Source organism: Crinia signifera, chromosome 7 (genome assembly GCF_055691185.1).
Source record: "Crinia signifera chromosome 7, ASM5569118v1, whole genome shotgun sequence".
Lineage (NCBI taxonomy): Eukaryota > Metazoa > Chordata > Amphibia > Anura > Myobatrachidae > Crinia > Crinia signifera.
The window spans coordinates 62621133-62644546 of NC_139223.1; the positions used below are offsets into that span (position 1 = coordinate 62621133).

Here is a 23414-nt window from a genome sequence, read left to right on the forward strand (position 1 = left end):
GACCTCCTAGTCAGTGATCCAAGGAGTCTACAAAATCCGTTGAATTATCTGTTTAGACTCCTGGCATCATTGGCTTAGAGCTCTGAGGAGTCATCAAGCAGCTATGCTCACACACCAGTGCTCTAACTCTGCTCCCCAGCAGCCTCTGCTGCTGCCACCAACAGGCTGCACTCCTGGTTCTCTCATCTACATACAGATATGCACAGGAAGCACTAGGCTGTTAGAAAGGGTGCTGTGTCATTGGGCTCCTCTCACACTGTCCTCCTTTCTCACTCCCTGTCACCCACTGCCTCTTACTGCCATTCTCTGGCTCCCCGTCATCCCCTGCTTCCTTGCCATCACCTAACCCTTCACAGCAATGGTATATGCTTTAACATTTGCATGCAGGGGATCTTGTCTCTGCAATTGTGTAAGAAATTAGGCAATCACATTAGCGGTCACCTCACTCCGCAGTGCTGTCATGCATGTGCAGTCTGCTGACCGCGCATGTGGCAGCCATTCTGTGGTAACTTGCTGGGGTCTTGTATTTTTTATTGTGTGATTGGGTCCCAGAGCAACATAGTTTGAGAACCCCTGTATTAGTCTTCCCTTATCTAACTTTTAGCTTGCTCCTCCGTTACTATGCCTTTGTACAAGTCACTTGCATGCTGATTTGCATGAATGTGTCCTATTGGGCAATGAATATTAAACAAATCACTGCAGTCTGAATGCATGGACTTGTATGTATATATGTTTTTTTTTTATTATAAATATAATTGTATGTACTATCTTTCTTTAATCAGGTAAAAACATTGGAATATATCAAGAAAAGAAGTAAGCAGTCTGAATCAAGTCACTTGGGCGACCTGGCAACCAGGCTTCCCTTGCAGTCTAGAACCTGATCAGATGTTCTATGTATCTACGCATGAATTGCTAACAGACAAGGGTTACAATGGAGCGCCTGCGTAAGTTCGAATTCCAGGCAAGAGATCAGTTGGATCATAGTCTCTTGCAAATTCAGCCTGGTAGCTCTAATGTATTGTATATATGTGTGTGTAACACAATGACCTCTATCGGTGTGACAAGTCATTTCAAAGCAAGTCTGTGCCTCCTGCGAGCACACACCTAGCAAGAAATGTTGAGCGGAATGATTGCAGTATTATTAGCACAGACTCATTACTGCTTAATATTATTTACATATAAAGTGTATTTGGCCACTTATTACTCTATTATAGGGGTTTTCACTTTGATACGCACTTACATCGATTGATACTTTATGCTGCCTTTTGTATTCATAATCCTAATATTTGAACATTGGTATGTAGGTTGATTTAGATTAACCCTGCCTATTAATGAAATCATGTCTATAATTCATTCTCTTTTTTTCACAAAAACATTGTAGTATACATATGAAATGAAGCCACAGCTATGTATTATAAAGATATTACAAGGTGCAGAGTGTAATGGGCACATATAGAGTTTCAGGCTTGTGATATTGCTGTATAATCTACAGGAAGGATCATGTTATTCCTTATAAACACCAGTAGAACTGTGTTACTCAAGTAAATTCATCAGGTCTGTGCACACGTGTATTAAAATGAAAAAATCATACACCAGCTACTGTAAGTTATTACGGGTGTTAGAAGTCACCTTACAGTTCTGTGGCTTATAAAACCATTAGACTATACCAGGGCTGGGCAATTGCGGCCCTCCAGATGTTGATGAACCACACATCCCAGCATGCCTTGCATTAGTTTCAGCATGGCCACATAGCAAAACTAATGCAAAGCATCCTGGGGTGTGTAGTTCATCAACATCTGGAGGGCCGCAATTGCCCAGCCCTGGACGATACGGTTGGGACTTCTGATTTGCAGCTGGAAGTGCATTGTGCAGTCTACACATTGCTTGGCGATATGCTGTGTAACATGTCTTTGCATCATTCCTTATGGGTCGGAACATTGCAAAATAAATTTTCTTCATTTCAAATTTGTTGATTGTCTTTCTTAAACCAGTAGTCACTTTGAAATGGCTACTTTAGTTGGGAGGGTGGAAAACTGAAGCGCTCAGGAACCCACCCTTACAAATACCTCTGTATTAACTACACCCAACAACTTTGGTATGTGTCCTGTAATGGTGCATATACACAAGGAGACTTGAGCACGAGATTTGTTCTGAGCAATTTAGTGTGGGAGATTTCCCCCAGTCTAGATCTCCTATAAGCACTTATGGGGCATACACACGGGGGAAATTTAGGGGCATTTTCTAAGCGATACCACTAAATCACTTAGAAAATGCCCCTAAATCGCTGTGTCTGTAGGGCCCATAGTGATGTGCGGCCCCGCGTGTCGCTATCCCCCAGTGATTAATATCCAGCATGCTGGATATTAATGTCTGTGTTCTTACCCAGAGAACACTGACCCTGACAGATTGCTCAGCACACAGCGCTGACAAATCAGTGTGTGTCGAGTGTTCTGAATGATCTAGTATTGTTTAGAACGCTCAGCACATCTCCCCGTGTGTAGGCCCCTTGAGATATTTGCACAAGAGATTTGTGTTGAGCAAAAAAAAAAAAATGTAATTAAATAATGGGTTGGTATTACAGGAGGGTGGATGTAGATTGCTTCCTAAAACATGGGCGATTTGCAGTCTCTTGCTAAGCACTCCGATATATACCGCATGCTTGAATGATCTAGACCGGTGATAGCGACACATGGGCAATTGGTGCTTCATTTCAAGGAATTTAGCAGACCTCTCCCCGTGTATATGGCCCATAATGCAGATTTCCATTTAGGTCTGTGCACGTGACATCCACGTTCTCTCTTCTACTGTGCGGGAAACAATCTTTGCGGGTCAGCATTGTAATCGAACCGACAGAAGTACCAGCCAGGGGTACATGTACTAAAGCTTCTAGAAATGGAAAGAGGTGATGTTGCCATATCAACCAAACAGATTTTGTCTATCATCTCTTTATTGCATCCAATAATCTGATTGGTTGCTATGGGCAGCTTTAGTAAATTTACTCCAGAGAGAGTATTTGGTACAGTTTGCCCAGGCTTGTCTGAGAGGGGAACCTGGGTCAGGCCATGGAGGTAGACGATGCATAGGACCATAAATTCCTCAAAGAATGCTTCTTCTGGATGATCGTGTCTTCTCTCTCCTGGGACCAGGGCTGCAGATGCATGGAGAGCAGATACCACCATCTTTAATCACAGGAAGTTAGAACAATTCTACCTCCACTACACACCAATTAATTTTGGCAAAATATAATCACGCTACGGTTGTGAGACTTATTTCCTGTGGGTGTGGCTCATACACTATGCAACTTCTCTGCACTTCTCATACTTTACAATCCACGTGGATGGTACATGGCGTATGAAGAGGTGAATGGCTTCCTGAACGTTCTCTGGTTCTGATTCAAGACCGTGCAATGGATCGGAATCGGAGCTGATACACATGCAATTTAACACTTCATTTGATATTTTTGACCTGATCTGGATGAACATCATTTTGACAGGCTGGTTACTAGATAAAAAAAAATACAAGCACATGCTACCATATAGAAGTGTCCTTTCTCTTTATTTTTACTGTATAACATTTAAGGTATAAAGTTATAAAAACAAATATATATCAAGTGTAAATTTGACAGAATAACCTAGCATGGAATATAGGACCATCCTCTAAACTTGTAGCCTCTTCTCTGCATCCTCCTGGTTCCAGAGAAGCCCTAACTCCCAATATTCTAGACTTTACAGTCTAGGTCTATTAGAAAAGCAGTATTCTACTTCCACAGCTAGAGGGCGCAGTCTGTTTCCTGTAAGCTGCGCTACACTATTTCACAAACTACCTGAAATTTGCCTTGCAGTAACATCCTTTTCAAATCTTGTTGAGTGTATATTGCTTTCCTGTCTTATGCTAGTATACAGGGGTAATTATATATAACCACAATCTTGATTCGTAATTGTAGCCTGCAATGATAAACAGCCTAAGCCAATCTAGTCCTCAAATTTCACAGATTTAGACCTAGTTTTGTCAATATAAAAAGTCTTTTTCTGGGCAGGCTGGCAGCCCAAGCCAATTCCTCGGTTCTGTTTCCAGGCGAGTGCTTTGTCAAATTCCTCTAGCAGGTTCCTTTCTAGAGTCTGTGCCCCTTCCTTTCCCAAAGCCATATTGGCTTTCTCCTGGGATGAAGTTGATGGTGGTGCAGTTTGGTTTCCCTTCTTGAAGCCTCCCAAAAGTCTAAGGAACTTTGTTTGCTGGTCTGAACTTTGAAATGAGGCTGTAGACCATTGCCCAAAGGCCAGACCCTGCTGAGAAAACAAAACATTTCTATTCAGTAATGGATTTGGTTTTGTCTGGAACATATACAACATAAACCTTGGTTAAACGAATACCTAAAAATACTAGCAACGTATGTGCAATGTATAGAGAATCAGACTATACCGCCATTCGGACATGGCGCACCTGCTTTATAAGATAGTAATAAGCAGGTTATAGTTCATTCATTTCAAAATGAGTTACCAGTTTTAATGTTGAACAGTTTTGTGCCAGAGCCTTTACTCTCTTGTGAACATGCACCCTCTTCCCAAATATCACTGGAAAGATGGTGCCGTGGACATGCTTGCCAGTACAAGGTAAGATCCAGTGCTGAGTGGGGTCATTACTCATAAGACCGCGGCACACTGGCCCACTCTGGATGTACAAGGTAAGATCCAGTGCTGAGTGGGGTCGTTACTCAGAAGACCGCTGCACACTGGCCCACTCTGGATGTACTATGCAACTGCACACTGATAGTGGAGGGGGCTCTTTGACCAAGCGTGTGTATAGGGGTAGTATGGTAACAAAGAAGCGTACAACTGCATACTGTACTTGCTAAATTCCATGCAGCCAATGAGAGAGTTATTTCGGCCAACTTACACACAAGTTGGAGTGGAGTCAGAGTTGTGTGTATGTTTATCCGTGCGTGGGCACCTTAAATCAGATTCTTATGGTCTTGCAAGGAATGTCTCATGTTCTGCACCCTTATGTCTATCATTCTCATTATGTTTTAAGTCTCCCTCTTTTACACAAGTGCTGCAAACAACATTGGCACTAGTAAACAATAGATAAATTGCTGGCCGGATTAATACTTTAAGTTGTGCTATGATCTTAAATCAAGAGGATGTCCATACCTTTTATTGGTTTTCTTTTTTACTTTAGGCTTATGTATCCTGTATCTTCTCTGATATTTGGCATATGGTTGTCATTATTCTTTACGTTTCTCAGTTCATCTATATGCAACTGTCAATCTACCTTTTTCCTTTTCAACATTATATATTTTCATTGTCAACTGTGTTATATTCTATATTCGGGAGGAGAAGCTGACCAAATACAGCCAAGTTGCAAGAAAAATTTGCAACACCCCCTAGAGGGTGATGCTGGTAGTGCTTGACTGAGGGCGTTTCACTAAGCTGCTGCTAATAAAGGGATAGTCGGTCCCTATGCAAGGGGTGAGCAAAAAGAAAGGGGTTTAAGCAGCGCTGATAAATTGGCTAGATCAATTGGACTGGTTTTCACAATAAAACATACAGTTTATTATACATAATTTGATCAAACATGGATAAAATATATATAAATGCAGTATTAAATAACTGAGCAATTTCTGAAATTAATATATAAAAATGAATAAGGTAGTATAAAAATGCTAGTGCACTAGACTAAGTCCCATGATTCCTGGTATAGTGGGGGGGGATATAGATTGGAGGGATCAGTCCATTCCTATTACGCCCATTGTATAAGCATTCCCAAGATTGAAAATGGAGGAGGTTAGTTGGTATTACCGTCCACTTGTGGGGTGTCCTTGCGCTAACAACAACCTTCTCAGCAGATGTTATGCTGGTCCAAATGGATGTCCAAATAATTTGGCAGGTGGGAAGCGCTTGATGATGTTTATAGAGGTGGTTCCTGTTCTGGAACTGGTGGAGGTTTCCAATGCTAGGCTGGTTCGGATGGGTCCCAATCCAAAGAAGTGAATGGGTGTGAGTACCAGGATTCGATGGGATCCTGATGATACTCCTTCAATAAGGTCTGGATAGCACCTCTGACGCGTTTCGCTGTGTTCTACAGCTTTATCAAAGGATAAGGTGTGCTAGTCCCCAGAGGGGTATTTATACTGCATGAGGAAATGGTAATTGATCACATGATACAGTCACATGGTACATAACCGGTCCAATTGTAATAAAAATGATTATAATGTTTATAGATGAAAAGGAGGCAGACTGTATTAATACACATGTAATAAAAGATCATTTATTAATAAACTTTCTAAAATGGGAGATGTTTAGGTTTATTTCTAATGTTAGAATTAACATTCATTGGTGGACAGAGGTCATGTGATCCGACTTATCTGGCAATAGGAGGCATTCTTATGTATGCCGTTAGTATTGTCAGCCTGTATTAGCTGTCCGTATAGTTGCTGCCACAGATTCCCGTGAATTAAGTTACCGGAAGTGTGGCATTTATCCTACTATTTCTATTGGCATATTAGCCAAGTGGGGCGGAAGTACTTGGGAGGGTGCTATATTCTATAGTGTCTAAACCTGAGGTTCCTGGAGACCTGGCCGGAAGTGTGGCGCCGGTCTGATGTTTCTATAGGCTGGGCAACCAAGTGGGGCGCAAGTGCTGTAGAGTCACGGCGGGAGATGCCCGGAGACTGCATCGCCGGAAGTGTGGCGTCTATTGTTTCTATAGGCTGTGCTGCTGAGTGGGGCGGAAGTGCTGGAGGGGATGTTACACTCCACTGACACTCTGGAGACACAGGAAAAAAGCATGTACCCCGTGGCCGGAAGTGGGGATTACATGCTATCATCCAGATCCCATCGAATCCTGGTACTCACACCCATTCACTTCTTTGGATTGGGACCCATCCGAACCAGGCCAGCATTGGAAACCTCCACCAGTTCCAGAACAGGAACCACCTCTATAATCATCATCAAGCGCTTCCCACCTGCCAAATTATTTGGACATCCATTTGGACCAGCATAACATCTGCTGACAAGGTTGTTGTTACCGTCCACTTGTGGAGTGTCCCACAAGTGGACGGTAATACCAACTAACCTCCCCCATTTTCAATCTTGGGAATGCTTATACAAAGGGCGTAATAGGAACGGACTGATCCCTCCAATCTATATCCCCCCCCCACTATACCAGGAATCATGGGACAGTCTAGTGCACTAGCATTTTTATACTACCTTATTCATTTTTATATATTAATTTCAGCAATTGCTCAGTTATTCAATACTGCATTTATATATATTTTATCCATGTTTGATCAAATTATGTATAATAAACTGTATGTTTTATTGTGAAAACCAGTCCAATTGATCTAGCCCAGTGGTTCCCAACCCTGGTCCTCAAGTACCCCCAACAGTGCACGTTTTCCAGGTCACCCAGCAGGTGCACGCATTATTCAGACACATTTTAAAAGAGCCACAGGTGGAGCTAATTATGTCACCTGTGATTCTGTGTGGAGACCTGGAAAACGTGCACTGTTGGAGGTACTTGAGGACCAGGGTTGGGAACCACTGATCTAGCCAATTTACCAGCGCTGCTTAAACCCCTTTATTTTTGCTCAAGTTTAGGGTCACATATAAATATATAGCCCTCGCTATATCCTCTCTCAATATCCTGTGTTTAATATTGGGGGGAGGGGGGATGGGTATAGATAATTAGTTGGGGGGTATATGAGTTGTTCGGGATCTAGGTATACCTAGATTGGGGTTAGGTCACACAGGGTGGGGGGTTATGGGGAGGCTTATTTTGGGTTTCTTTGGGGAGGGGTTTGTTTTGATAGTATAGAGTGGTTTATTTGATTTTTTTCCAGTAGTTTGAAGGGCAATATCCTTTCTTTTTTGTCTTTGCTTTGAACTTACGGCGTATAAATGTTTATATGTCTTGTTATGATATTTCCAGGTGCTCCTACACGCACGCACGCACGCAAACACACACATATGCACAGTATGCATATATTTCTATACTTGCTGACCCGAATGGCGCCTTCAGGTTTATACTGTAGTTAACAGTTACGGTATTACCCTTAATATATGACTTACCCTCCTCTTATATGCACTCTCATACAAAATATCCTAATTATATGTTTAATACATCCTGTATTGGTATATCACCATAATTCCTCTGACTTTCTTTTAGTATAGGTTCGTAATAGTTTTAAATTCACTAAATCCAAAACTCAAGATATATGGGGGATATTTAATACACAGTATATGGGCACTGTGGGAACCCGATGTACTACATTTTATTGACAACTCCGTTTCTAATGTATAATGTTAGACATATTGAAATGTAACATATTCTGGTGAAAACTCTATATGTCTGATGATGACAGTTATAGTACATGTGCCGTGGTGTGCTGTTCTGTGATACCTTATACTTTTTGTCTAATAAATTTAATTTAAAAAAAAAAAGAACGTATGTACAAAGTGTGGTATCAGATTAATCATCAGTCACCTCATGTGTCCTAGTTACACTGCGTTCTTACACCTGACACTAGGAGATTCTCATATGGAGATTAGGTGGAAATGCATTGGGTTGACCACTGAAGATCGACAGGGCTTAGCCCGACAAATGAAATAGGTCCACATGGCTATGGTCGACATGAGTTTTTCACAGTTTTTAAGCCGACATGCAGTATTTTATGCCCTACCATCTACTGCGGAGTAGTGAAAGAATAAAAGAGTGCGCCAAGTGCAGTGAGCCGCCCTGCCTGAAGCTTGGCGAGCGCAGCGAGCCGCCCTGCCTGAAGCACGGCGAGTGCAGCGAGCCACCCTGCCTGAAGCTTGGCGAGCGCAGCGAGCCGCCCTGCCTGAAGCACGGCGAGTGCAGCGAGCCGCCCTGCCTGAAGCACGGCGAGTGCAGCGAGCCGCCCTGCCTGAAGCACGGCGAGTGCAGCGAGCCGCCCTGCCTGAAGCACGGCGAGCGCAGGGAGCCATGCGAGGGGATGTGGTACACTTTGACAGTGTTTACATTTGGGACCAAACGTGAAAAACGTATGTCGACCTATTGACTGTCAACCTTGCCACTGACCTAATGATTGTATGAACATCCAACCCTGTCGACCTTAGCCATGTCAAACTATTTCAGGTGTCGACCTTCAGTGGTCAACCCAATGCTTGTCGACCTAAATAGGGTCCACCCAATGTCCTATACCCCTAATACTGTATGGCCTGGTGTGCCGAGATGTATGAGGAGATATCTGTGTATACTGTAGGTGTCACATGACCTGACTGGAACAAGAGCTGCTTCAGACATAAACTTTCCAGATATGTTATTAACCCATTGTTGTCCTGAGCACATAATTACCACATTTCACTGTCTGCTATTGCAAGATAACTACAAGCAATTACTCTTCCAGCAAACACAGCACTTCTGCCCCGCTCTTCCCAAACCCCAAATAATTACCCTGCCTAACTTCAGTCTGCGGACGGCTATAATCAGCTTCCAATCAGGCTCAAATTGCTACAATTCTTCAGCAACTTGTCACATTTTAATGCTTTTGGAACTGAACTGAAATTTACATTTTCAACGATAACATAAGACGAGAGAAAGATCAATTCAGTTCTTCATTTACATCAGAATTACTTTCTTTTCTTCCTTTGACTTGGACACAAATTGCCCAAGTGCTGACTTGCCGCCTAGGAGAGAATAGCAACCCTTTATCAGATCTTACAGTTTTAGCAAATGTGCAATTAAACAGCATTTTAGATCTGTATAGGCTGCAATAGGAGGATATAAATGTGGGGTTATTAAACAGTACATGGCAGGCTGGGGTTCTTTAAACTTAGTTTCTACCTGCCCTGTCGCCACAATTTGCACTCTTTGACCCTTCCTGTGGTTTTACTTACAACCCGTCCTCTGTAACCAGCCCAGAGGTTACGCTTTATTGCTCCTTCCCCATCCTTACCTCAAGGTTTCTCAGACGTGCAACTCTTAATAGGTGTGGTACCTCTTGTTGACAGTCATGAGAATGCAAGCAGGGTAGAACTGGTGACATTATGGACTGTTGACAAATCGCCCCTGGTGCTCTAGTAGTTTCGCAGCCCCTGCAGTGTAACCATAATCCTCCAGGTGGTACATAAGGGCCGGGACACACACAGTGGTCAAGTGGGTCCCGTTCAGCGGAGTGGCCGGATCCTACGGAACAGGAGCCGGCCACTGCCAACAGGATTTCTAGTTTTACACAGTGTGGCACAGCCGCACTCTGTGAACACATACATTGTAATGTATGTTTTATTCCCAATACCCGCCTGCCGCACCTGTCCAGTCCTAACTCAGCATGCTGCAGTAAGAGCCAGCAGGTGTGGCCCTGCCGCTAATGTGTGTGTGGAAGCATAGAAGCCTGTGTGCAGGCTCATTCGCGGTGCAGGAGGTCCCATACGGGACTCGCTGTGCCGCTATGTGTGGCCCATCCCTAGCCGTTGGCATCCTCAGGATGTCAGGATTTTACATGGCAAAATTAAAAACCTGTTGACAATGTGAGGGTGTCAACCTGGTGCCCTTTGACAGTTTGAAGCCTGGTTATAGGGAAGAGATAAGAATTTTCTTTTTCTGGGGCACAACTTGGGTATCTGAAATTAATATAACTTTTGTTGAAGTATTTTTAAAAAAACAAATTGCATACATCTAAATTAAATATAAGTTAACTAAACCTTTAAAATACTTTAATAAAAGTAAATATAGTATATAGTAAATATATATAAAAATTTAATTTCACATACTTGAGTTGTGTCCCAGAGGGAAAAAAAATAAAATAAAGTCTTCTTTTCAATTACCTATACCCATATAGTCTAGCCAGGACTCATGGGAGCACCGCCAACAAAGCAGCACAAGGGGGTTATTCTGATTCACTCGGAAAGGCACAATCACTCTCTAATGGGACAAAACCATATGCACTGCAGGTGGGGCTGATGTAACATGCAGGGTAAATACTGGCTGCTTTATTTTTACACTGCAATATAGATATCAGTTTGAAGGGGTGCCGGATGCGGTCCCGACAGTCGGGATCCCGACTGTCAAAACGCAGACAGACAGGTGCCCGACGGCCACCCGCTATTTTCCCTCGTGGGGTCCACGACCCCCATAGAGGGAGAATAGAATAGGTGGCGAGCGTAGCGAGACACCGTGCCTGCAGCTTGGCGAGCGCAGTGAGCCCGCAAGGGGCTTTGTTGCGCTCAACATGCTGTCTGAGTCCGGGCAGTTGGGATCCCGACGTCAGGGCTAATGACTGACCGGATCCCGACTGTCGGAACCCTATACCACACCCAGTTTGAAGTACACCCCCACTCAAATCTAACTGCCTCTGCACATGTTACATCAGCCTCACCTGCAGAGCATATGGTTTTGTCCATTAGAGAGTGATTGTGCCTTTCCGAGTGAATCAGAATAATCCCCATAGTGTTTGACTACAGAGTACACTCAGCAATAGTTCGCTCTTTGATACCTACTACGCTACACTGTACTGACAGTTTGAAACTGGTCAATATTCTGATGTCGACATTGTGGTAAGCAGATATGGTACTTGTGTATTATCATGGCGCCCCCGATATGTGATCGCGCGATTTTTCATCGCATGCCATACACCCGATGCGATTTTAGCCCCCTATGCGATGAAAAATTGTATAAGCACCCTAATGGGTGGTTACAATGTTAAATGCACCCCCACGCCACCCCCCAGTATAAACGTGAACCCGAAGCGTGGCAAGCGCAGCGAGCCCGCGGTACGCGTCCTCCGACCTTTTCATACCCCCACTATCCACGTCGGCGTGGAGTTGATTGTATAAAGTGTGGCGAGCCCGAAGCGCGGCGAGGGGATGCGTATACCTGTGAAGTTATGCGTGTCCGCTCGCCACGCTTCAGGCTCGGTGGCTCACTGCGCTCGCCACACTTTATAGAATCAACTCCAAACCCGACGTGGATAGTGGGGATATGAAAAGGTTGGAAGACGCGTACCGCCACCGCTCGCCACGCTTCGGGTTCACGTTTATACTGGGGGGTGGCGTGGGGGTGCATTTAACATTGTAACCACCCATTAGGGTGCTTATACAAGTTATAATCGCATGCCATCGCATTGTATGCCATATACAATGCCATACAATTTTAAAATGGTATGACATTGAGGAACATTGCGCGATATCGCATCGCATACCATCGCATGCCTTATGGTCTGCGATGCGATGGGCGCCGTGATACTACACAAGTACCGCAGATACCACCCTAAAAGTGTATGTTTTCCCTCTAATCTAAATGCAGTACAGGGTGTATTAATGGATTAACACACTACCTGTAGTATTAAATCAAACAACCCATCGATAAAACATACAAGCAAATTAGAAGGAAAAAACAAACAACCTTTGTGTTTCCAGACTCTCTGTCAATATCTTCCTGCAGGGCCTTCCGCCGTACCTTTAAAATAATACAAATATTCATCAAGCAACATCTAATAAAACATTTATGGGGCGATTTGAGGGCATTTTCGAAGCATTTGACTAGATCCCTTAGATAATGTCCCTACATTACTCCATGTGTAGGGGCCATAGCAATAGTGGCGCTATCGCCCAGCGATTAATATGCAGCATGGCCGGTGTTCTCACCGCAAAGTACAGTGTGTAGTGTGTGCGGCTCGTACTTTTTGAACTAGATTGCTTCGCATCTGTTGTAGCATATAATTTTTAAAATCCCTCTTTTAATTATTTTCTTTTTTTTTTTTCTTTTTTCTCTCCTCTTATTCTTTCTCTCCTTCTCCCCTTCCTCCCCTTCCTATATGCAAATAAACAGAAGTAAGGGGACCATTATGAGGAAAAATTAGATTGCTAAATACCATTTTTGCATTATTTCAGATAGGTAAGGGCCAGCCCTAAAGAGATCTACGAAATGTAAATATTTGCTATGTATATTATAATTTGTTTGATGTGCTGATAAAAAAGGAAAATGCAATAAAGAAATATCTGAGTAAAAATATGCAGCATGGCCGGTGTTCTCACCGCAAAGTTCAGTGTGTAGTGTGTGCAGCTCGTACTTTTTGAACTAGATTGCTTCGCATCTGTTGTAGCATATTGCATGCTCTTTGAACTAGATGCGACGCGTGTGTGGGCACCTTTAGAAATGATGATGATATATATATATATATATATATATATATATATATATATATCTTCAGTGCTTGCTTAAAACATATCCATTAACATACGCTAAGTGTAGGCAGCCATTTATAGGAGGAACCAATATTCATGATTTGCAGCCTGCTAATTAACAATGGAATAAAGTGATGGTTATTAGTTTAGATTACTGGTCGCAACCTAGAAGATGGCCGTCTCCACCATGCATAGGTGACCGTTCAGCTTTAACAGCATATTCCTGTGCATATTTACCGTATCAATGTCGAATTCATCTACATTCCCAACCTTTACCGACACCACCTGGACATCAGTCTTCTCCTATAGGATACAAAAATGTGTTGATAGTTCTATTCATACCACACCAAGTTTACACATACATTCATTGGGCCTAATTCAATATGGATTACTAAATTGAGAAAACGCAATCCAATCACCCACAATTAGCAAATTAATATGCGTTCACATTCTGCTTCACATTTTAATTGACAGAAAGACATCATTTAAGGGGAGAAAACCTGGTGGTTTGAGTGTTTGTCAAAAGGCAGGCGTGCCAAGGAGCTTTCCAGGTAGGCCTCCGACATCAGCAATGGCCACTTCCAGCCTGTTGGTTTAGCAGAATTGTGAAAGCCTTTGACTGGTGCAGATGGAAAGTAATCTTCTAGGTTTCATTTCTTGCGAATGTATCTGCGTATGCATCGCAAACGCAATTTCTACAATTTCTTTTTTTTTCTGGGTGGCAACTATTGATTACAGCAACTGCTTTTTCTCAGCTTAGTGATCCAGGCTGAATTAGGCCCATTGTGTAGCGATATGCCAACGTTTGGTTTGATTTTACCGGTTGTAGTGTTAACTTTTTTGTGTGTGACAGCTATTGGAATTATTAATGGTAATAAGAAATATGTTTTTATTTTAAAGTTCAAGTGAAAAAAATATTGGGCTTCAACCTCAGGGTTCATTTAACAATACAATAGTTTGGCTTTATTTTGCAATGAAAGATCAAGTGCAAAACCACCATCACCCTCATGATTTATCAATGTCCTTACTCTGTCAGGTTATTGCTGTATGTTGTGGTTATACTGGATGTAAATTTACACTGTATTGTGCTTATGGGATGTCAAGTTATACAGTTAATGTGAAAGTTTATGATGCCTTTAAAAGGTAATACCCAGCTATAATGAAGTATTTGTTACACGTACTTGCTTAATGGTGACTTTTTCTGTTGAAAGTTTTTTTTGTTCTGTTGTCTTTTTCTTCTTTTTCTTCTTCTCCTCCTTCTTGGATGTGTCCTCATTTGTAATATGCTCTTCTTCTGCATTCTTTAACCGTTCCACCCTTTTCCTCTTCTTTGATATTTCTTTAGTCCTCCCTTTACAAGAAGCAGCATTAAGAGACTTTTTTTCCCCTTTCTTGATTTTTTTTAAGACAATATTTGTATCCTCAACGTTTCCGTTAAGATCCTCATCACATTCTCCATGGCTCATGTCATGGACTTTGGTGGATACTAGATTCTCATCGGGAGACACAGATTTTATTAGGACAGTATCATCTCTAGCTTTCTTCTTCTTTCTGACCTTGGAGTCTGCAGTGACGGCATTTCCATTCTCTGTAGTTTCTGCGTCTCCTTCGTCAGGCTGAGAATTCTTTTTCTTCTTAAGTTTTGAGTAAATTTTATTATTAATGGTTGATTGAGACTGTTTGGTCTTCATTTTATTCTTCTCAACCAAAGTCAAAGTGCTAGCCATGTTCTTCTGTCTGGGGATGATTCTGTCCTCCTTTGGACTGTCTGAAGAAGGGAGAGCGCTCTCTGTGCCCCTTTTCTTCTTTTTGTTGACAATCTTGGACTTGGGTACAGAAGGTGCTTTGCTAGAATGTAATGGATCATCTTCCTCTAAGACAGTCTTCTTTTTCTTTTTACGGAGATGAACACTAGATTTCTGGTCACATGGCTCAATCTCTTCATAAACGACCTTTTTCTTTTTAGGGGGATCATTATTCATGTTCAGGTCACATGATACAATATCTTCATGGAAGTCATTCTTTTTTTTCTTTTTGGGAACATCATTGCTTGTGCAGTCATGTGATGTAATATCTTCATCAGAGATATTTTTCTTTTTTTTCTTTTTGGGAACATCATCAGTTTTAGGGTCACATGGCACAATTTCATTATCCAAGACAGTTTTCTTTTTCTTCATTTTGGGATCCTCATTTGTTTCGGGATCACATGATTTATTATCTTCACCGCTTACATTCTTTTTTTTCTTTTTGGGAACATCATTGCTTGTGCAGTCATGTGATGCAATATCTTCATCAGAGATATTTTTCTTTTTTTTCTTTTTGGGAACGTCATTAGTTTTGGTATCACATGATGTAATATCTTCATCTGATATATTTTTAATTTTTCTCTTTTTGACTACATTGTTACTTTTGTAGTCACATGATGCAGTATCCTCATCGACCTTTTTCTTTTTTTTCTTTTTGGGGACTATTTCAGTTGCTTCAGGCTCATGAGAAGAAGAAGTGTCATCCTCTCGGGCCAAAGCTTTCTTTTTTGTTATGTCTTTATTATTATTATTACACTTTTGTTCCACCATTGTCCTTTTGCTGGTCTTTGGCTTCTTCTTGCCTGTGGATTCACTGAAAGGTGTTGTTTCTTCATCATCGCTGGTCATTGCTCTACAAAATATTAGTGAATTTATTGAAAAACTTTTTTATGCATTATAGATGATGAACAAACAATAACAAAAAAGTCTCATCAGCAAATGTGCAGTAACTCATAGCAACCAAAGATAAAAATTAACATAGCATTGCTAAAAGCTGGTGGCTGGCTACTTTGGGTTGCAGAACACCGGTAATAAATAAGCCTCAATTATGTGACACTGGAGTAAAGCAATTCAAATTTACCAGTGAAAAACCCCATGTCGACCTTATGACTGTCGACCTAGACATTGTCAAACTAACGACCTTTCGACCTAAAACCATGTCGACTTTTTCATATGTCAACCTAGACCCATGTCGACCTAATGACTGTCGACCATCATGCTGTAGACCAAATGACCGCATCCCAAATTTACCAGCTCTCTTATTTTCAATTAAGGGTCTATGTATGGTAGGTACACACTTAAAGGATAGTAGTCAGATTTGTAATTTCTAGGCGATATTAAATGACAAATTTGGCAAATAGTTAAGTGTGTATGGCCGAATGCGCACTCCAGGGGGTTATTCTGCACCCGTCAATCAGAAAATACTGTGCGAAATGTAGTGCTACGCTGCGCAATGTAGTGCTACGCTGCACAATGTAGGGCTGTGTTGCCCATCGCAGTAGAGCACACATTGTTCGAATGTTTACAAAGACTGAGAGAAAGATATAGTACCAGCCAATCAGCTCCTAACTTCTGTATTACAGGCTGTATTCAAAAAATTACAAGAGCTGTTTGTTTGTTAATTTTTCTCTCTCTCTCCAAAGCTTAATACATAAGACCCTTAGGAACAATATCAATACTGCCTTAAGCCCACTTTCGCTTATCTTCAGCATAAAAAAAAAAAATGAGAAAGGTACTCTGCACACAATAGGAGCTACACTTCCCACTTAGGGCAGTATTCAATGAAAATGTTCACTGCGTGCAGCGAATCCTGTTTAGGATTCGCTGCACAGTCGCCGTGTTCCGGAGCCTCGCTGTCCCCCCTATTCAACGTCGCAGGGGCTCGCTGCCCCTGATGGCGAGTGTGAACCCACGGTGGCAGGCAGAGAGATGGAAGTCTCCCTGCCTGCCCCAGAACGTATGTGGGGGGGAGGTGGGCTCCCGGGAGCCAGGCAGCACAAGCTGCCCCCAAATATGCACTGCTCCCGATCGTGCATATGTAATGATCGGGAGCAGTGAATAAATGAATATGCAAGGAGCAGCTCTCTGCTCCCGGCCCCCTGCTGGCTGCTTTGTGTAAAAAAGATTTTTTTTTTTTAAATTAAATATATATTCATGTGCTATAATATAAGCACATGAATAAAATTCCTGATTTTTTGACCCCAAATGTAAAACAACAACAACAACTTTATTTTAAAAGTTCACTTTCCACTTCACCATGAAAAGATGGCGATTTGCTACACGGTGACACACGGCGAAAATCACTTAGAAAGACGGCGAGAAGTGCACGTTGAATAGGGTGATTCGCTTTCTGACCCAAAAAAATCACCTTCCAACGTGAAAATAGCACAAATTTGTCGTGAAACAGGGTGAATTATCCTCATTGAATACTGCCCTTAGTAAGGTGTGTCACCCAACATACTAATAAGCAATAAATAAAGTTGGATTACAAGGTGAAAAAAGCGCTCACCCAGTCTGTTTAGGGAAGGTCCTCATTGTATCCAAACAGATGACTCCTCCTTCCAACAGTTCAAATGGAGGTATACTGTATGTAAAGCAAATTATATAGTGTAGAGTGTTTTGAACAATCTCTGTAATTTATACAGCTGACTATCAGGTCCTCGTACCGTTCACCAGAAAAAAAGATGAATATAGCTTATAAAGGTATCTTTAGGTGGTACGCCAATCACTTCAAGCATCAACCTTCCACCACCATAAATATGGAACCTTTGAGTCATCTCCTCATGCCCTGAGGAAGATAATTATCGAAACGTGTTGGAAGAGAGGTGTGTGAGACTTCTGCATACTTTGTGGGGATAGTTGCCCTATATCCTATTTTGCCTGAGTACTGTATATCTCAGCAATATTAAAAGGATACAGACAAAAGGAAATGGGAAAAAAAAACCTTTATATGTATGAAACAGCTATTGACCTTGTAAGTAAGGTATAGTTACTTTCAATACTTCCATATGTGGCAGGTGGATTGGCACGTAGTGGTAGTAGACTGATGGTTGAAGTGATTGGTGCACCACCTGAAGATACCTTTATACATCTTTTTTTTCCAGTCTGAGTAAAGTACGAGGACCACATAGTCGGCTGTATAAATTATGGAAACTGTTAAAAGCACTCTACAGTATATATTTTAGGTACTTATGTATTATCAGGGCGCCCATTACGTAGTTGTGTATTGAGAATACCAATACAGCACTATGCTGGCTATAAATTACAAAAGTGGCTCTGGAGCCCAAAAAATACACAATGCTTAATATCCCCACTATGCACATCATACCCCCAGTATCCACGTCGGCGTGGAGTTGATTTTATAAAGTGTGGCGAGCGGACGAGTATCCGCGTCCGCTCGCCACGCTTCGAGCTCGGTGGCTCGCCACGCTTTATAAAATCAACTCCATGCCGACGTGGATACTGGGGATATGACGTGGATAATGGGGGTAAAATAGCTGGTCTATACTTACCCTCCTCCGGCCTGGGCACCGCGTCGATCCCCGCTGACTCCCCGTGATCCACGGTGACTCCCCGGCAGTCGCATTCAGTCCCCCTGCTCCGGCACTCGCCACGGACGTTGTAGCGTAGTGCCGCTGGGGGAGCAGGGAAACCATGTGATGTGGCACTACACTGAATTACGTACAGCGTACGTACGCGGTGCCCGGGCCGGAGGAGGGCAAGTATAAACCACACCACCCTGCTGCCTCCTGTATTATCATGGCGCCGGCTAGGCTGACAACGTAGCTTAGCCTACGTTGGAAACGTAGCGTAGCCGGGCGCCCTGATAATACACAAGTACCAGATTTTATTTTGCTTACTTTACATATAGTCCCATTTGAGAGAACATTTAAACTGTTGGAAGAAGGAGTCATCTGTTGGATAGAAGGAGGTTCATCCCTAAACAGACTACGTGAGCGCTTTTTTCACCTTGCAAACCAACTTGTTTTATTTCTGTTATCTTTGTTTTAATGGCTGTAGAAGATGTTGCCCACCGCAACCAATCAGCTTTTAATTGTCATTTACCTAGCATATTATTTAGAATAACAGAAGCTGATTGGTTGCTTTGAGCAAACAAACCACTTAATCTCAGTCCAATGCTTGATTCCTATTCCCTAAGAACAGGGGGGGGGGGGGGGGGGGGGGGGAATCAAACCTTCTAAAGCAGGCATGTCCAAACTGTGGTCCTCCAGCTGTGGTGAAACTACACATCCCAGCATGCCTTGCCATAGTATTAGCATTCCCTAATAGCAAAACTGTCACAAAGCATGATGGGACTTGTAGTTTCTCAACTGCTGCAGGGCCATAGTTTGAACATGCCTGTTCTAAAGAGAACAAATGGAAGTATTGCCCATAGTAACCAAAATGTTTCTAGATTTCCTTTTATGGAATGTACTAAATAGCTAACTTTCACATTCTAGATATAATCTAACAACAACAATAATATTTATATAGCACTTTTCTGCTAATAGGACTCAAAAGTGCTTTACATTTGCCTTTATAGTACAGAATACAAAACAAGCTCAACAAGAAGCAATCAGTTAGATCATGGGTCTTCAACCTATGGCCCTCCAGATGTTGTGAAACTACATGTTCCAACATGCATTGCCACATTTTTTCCTATAAGAGCATGCCAAAACTGTTAGGGCATGCTGGGAAATGTAGTTCCACAACATCCGGAGGGCCACAGGTTGAAGACCTGTGAGTTAGATGCTTGGGTGAACAGGTAAAGCTGTGTACACATTACATAATGCCGGCATCTCTGAGTGACAAGCCCGACATTGGCAGCATGGCTCTCACAGGCGATATTCTCCTTTGTCTTCTAGGTGCAGATGACGGAGTACATCACTAACCACCCGCGGGAGTGTGTATCATTAACAATACAGTGCGAACACATTAGCTGATATACACGTAAATATTGTCGTTATCGTGCATATCGTCTATTTTATCATCTCATGTGTCCGCACCTTAAGTCCGTGTGTACAGGTTGTTTTGAATTGTCCTATGGGCAACACTTCCACTCATCCTCTTTAGGATTGATAAATCTTCCCAACAAGTCAATATATTTACATGTAGTGTTCTCACATAAAACTAACTTGACAGAATAATAGCAATTAAACCTGGTAAATCCTGATTATCTGCCAAGCCAGCTCTAGTCTACTATATAAAAGTGAAAATTTGTCCTTCAGCTTGTCTTTCTATACAAATCCACAGTTTACAAGCCAAGATCGTGAAATTTTACATATGAGCGTATTAAAACACAGACAAGGCAAAAATAGAAAAATTCAATATCTAAATTACTGTTCATTTTTTATTAATTAAAAACCACAATTTTTGCTGTACGCTCATATGTATGTTACACCATAACTCCGGAATGACAGCAGCAATTTACACCAAACTTGGAACACATATGACTTACAATCTGGGAACAAACACTGAGGGGGAAACACACCCCTAGGGGTGTGGCAGTAGCACAGAGCATTTCAGCAGGCAGCATGACTCTGGAATGCCTACAGCCTTGATGGCTAACCTTGACACTCGAGATGTGGTTGAACTACACATCCCAGCATGCCCTGCATCAGTTTTAGCATGGCCAAATAGCAAAAATGTAGCAGAGCATGCTGGGATGCGGTTCATCAACAGCTGGAGTGTCAAGGTTAGCCATCAAAGGCCTAGAGCAATTTACACCAAACTTGGTACACATATGACTTAAAATCTGTGACCAAACACTTTGGGGGTAAGACACCCCTAGTGGTGAGGCAACAGCACAGAGTATTTCAGCAGACAGCATAACTCTGGATTGACTAGAGAAATTTACACAAAACTTGGTACACATATTACTTACAATCTGGCAACCAACACTGTGGGGGTAACTCCCCCCTAGCACCCCTAGGGGTGGGACAGCAGCACAGACTATCCCAGGACATGCATGATGTATCAGTGATGACAGGGCTGCATGTGACAGGGACAGTGACTTGATGTGTGGAGCGGAATGGAGATAGCACGAACCCACACACTGAAAGTTATATAGTGGCAGTAGCAGAGAGTATCAGGAGATATATAATGTGCTAAGCTCCAACATAGATCAACAAACAGCTAATGTTATTTATACCGTGTGTTTAATATTTAAATAGATTTTTGTAAACAAACATTCTTAAAATCTCGGACAACGCCGTGTTCTCCAGCTAGTAACATAACATTTACTTCCACAATAATCTATCACATACACGAGTATAGGAATATTGCAGTGTAGACTCTGCCTTTTGGTAGTGAAGGCATTGGAGATATGTGCTATAAATAGATTCCCATTCATCTGTTCCTGTCAGTCACAGCTGACCAGGGGCCTGCATGCTGATAGGACAGTGCTGCAGAGTCATGCTACAAATACAAAGTAACCATATCCCCAGCTGACACTTTAGCTACCTCACATTTCTCAGGGACATATTGCACATAAATAGTGCTCCTGTAGTGCTGCCTTTATGTAATTACACACTGTAACCAGGGGTGCAAGTATGGCGTACCGGTAAAAGATATATTCCCGGTACCGCCATAACAAATACCACCCCCCCTGAAGTGTTTAATGCGCATGTATCCAGTCCACGAGATATGATGGGCTGACGGCCCAGTCACACAGTCAGAGTCAGTGAAGCCGGGGTAGGAGAGACACGAGATGCGCTCCCCTCCCCTCCCCAGGGAGGCAGAAGCAGGCTGCGGGGGACTGGAGGGGGGGGAGAGGACCGGACACAGCCAGCACTGCAGAAGTCACTCACAGAGGGTTGTGCTGCTGCTTACTTCTGGAACTGTGGGGGCATTTATGTGTGGCACTGTGGGGGCATATCTGGCACTGGAGGCATGTGTGTGGCCCTGTGTGGGCATATATGTGGCCCTGTGAGGGCATATTAGTAATGGGCATCAGTTGTGCGGTGCAATGAGAATTATGGTGTGGGGCATAATGTGTAACGGGCATTATGCATGGGTCATATGTATTGGCTGTGTGACGCATAACAGGCATTACTGTGTAAATTTTGGCCATGTGTCTTTGGCGTGCAATATTCCAGCCACTCCCTCTAGTGTCATATGACCACGCCCATTTTTTGCTGCACGCCTCAGTACCACTAAATCGTTTTTTCTGCTTTCACCGCTGACTGTAATGCAGTCATGTGTAACTGGATGCTACAAAGTAAATTTACCAAGATGGGATGTTGCCCATAGCAACCAATTCCATAATAAACCAATTTAACCCTACCTGCCTAGATCTGTCTGATTGAAACAGGAAAATGCAGAGACTGCTGGTAAGGGCATTTTCAAAGTGATCTCACTAGATCGCATAGAAAATGCCCCTACATCGCTCTTTGTAGCGGCCATAGGGATAGCGATGCGCAGCCCCGCGTGCCGCTATCGTCCGGTAATTAATATCCAGCATGCTGGATATTAATCGCCAGTCAGGGTCAGTGTTCTCACCCTGACAGATCTCTCAGCGCGCACACACAGCACTGGGCAGCGCTGTTTGCTGAGCGATCTAGCAACACAGAACGCAAAGCAAAATAATTATTTGCCCTTGTGTTCCATCACCAGTTTGTCCTCTTCTGCAAGCTTTCCCAAATTAGATTACCTCCTTATAAGTGCTCTAAAGCCCCATACACACTGGGCGACTTTCAGTTGAAAGCAGTTTGCTTGTTTGAGCAGCTTTCAGCTTGAAAACCGCCCAGTGTGTATGGGGCAGTGGTGAGCGGTGATGTGCGCTCCCACACCATGAGATGATGATCCTGTTATGGAAGGTAAGCCATCCTGGGGAAAAAAAAAAATCGCTAAAACTGAAAATAATATTTTCAGCCTAGCGATTATTCCTATAATAGTTATCCATACACACTGCCCACTTTTTAGGGGTATTAAAGTGGTCAGGGATCTCCATGGTTGAACAGAGATTTCCAAGCATCTGTGATGGTCGGCAACATGGGTACTCTTGATGGTGTACAAGTGATCTGATGCTGCGTCCTAGGACACAGCTTGGTTCACACTACTGCAGCAGGAGGCGTCTGCTTGGGGTGTGGTATAGGGGTCCGACAGTCGGGATCCCTACAGTCATTAGCCCGACATTGGGATCCCGACTGTCCGGACCCAGACAGCATGGTGAGCGCAACAAAGCCCCTTGCGGGCACGGTGGCTCGCCACCTATTCTATTCTCCCTCTATGAAGGTCGTGGACCCCCACAAGGGAAAATAGCAGGTGGCCGTCTGTGTTTTGACAGTCGGGATCCCGACGTCGGGTAAATGCCTGTTGGGACACCGTACTCTGCTTGTAAAAGACACTTCCTGCATCACCATACAGTACAATCACTGCTACTTCCAAGGAAGTGATGGCCACTCCAACCACATTAGGACCAATGTAGTCCTATAGCTCTGGGCACTAA

General features: G+C 42.9%; 2 protein-coding genes across 4 annotated transcripts in view; one reads left to right on the forward strand and one right to left on the reverse strand.

Moving 5' to 3' along the window:
- VPS35L (VPS35 endosomal protein sorting factor like) overlaps nt 1-1965 on the forward strand; it is a 166734-nt gene extending 164769 nt beyond the window's left edge. The window contains exon 31 of the mRNA XM_083153228.1: nt 783-1965. Within this exon, the coding sequence (XP_083009354.1) occupies nt 783-881 (99 nt within the window). The 3' untranslated portion in view covers nt 882-1965. The remainder of the gene's footprint in view (nt 1-782) is intronic.
- Nucleotides 1966-3528: 1563 nt separating this feature from the next.
- Nucleotides 3529-15817, reverse strand: KNOP1 (lysine rich nucleolar protein 1). Of its 3 annotated transcripts, none has more exons than XM_083153238.1 (4): nt 14342-15817; nt 13398-13463; nt 12379-12432; nt 3529-4283 (listed from the first exon to the last, which is right to left on the reverse strand). In XM_083153238.1, the coding sequence occupies exons 1-4, from the start codon at nt 15812-15814 to the stop codon at nt 3972-3974; spliced, it is 1905 nt and encodes a 634-aa protein (XP_083009364.1). In that variant the 5' UTR covers nt 15815-15817; the 3' UTR covers nt 3529-3971. The 3 variants fall into 3 exon arrangements, with proteins under 3 accessions (XP_083009364.1, XP_083009363.1, XP_083009365.1); XM_083153237.1 differs by having other exon boundaries at nt 3530-4286; XM_083153239.1 differs by lacking the exon at nt 3529-4283 and adding an exon at nt 8997-9665.
- Nucleotides 15818-23414: the final 7597 nt, after the last annotated feature.

What these genes read in the sequence shown, in the direction of transcription:
- KNOP1 (XM_083153237.1), bottom strand. Translation starts at nt 15,814, where the DNA reads ATGACCAGCGATGATGAAGAAACAACACCTTTCAGTGAATCCACAGGC. An exon ending in AAAAAGTCACCATTAAGCAA is followed by an intron (nt 13,464 to 14,341) that starts GTACGTGTAACA and finishes TGTATCCTATAG; the next exon opens with GAGAAGACTGATGTCCAGGT. An exon ending in ATGAATTCGACATTGATACG is followed by an intron (nt 12,433 to 13,397) that starts GTAAATATGCAC and finishes ATTATTTTAAAG; the next exon opens with GTACGGCGGAAGGCCCTGCA.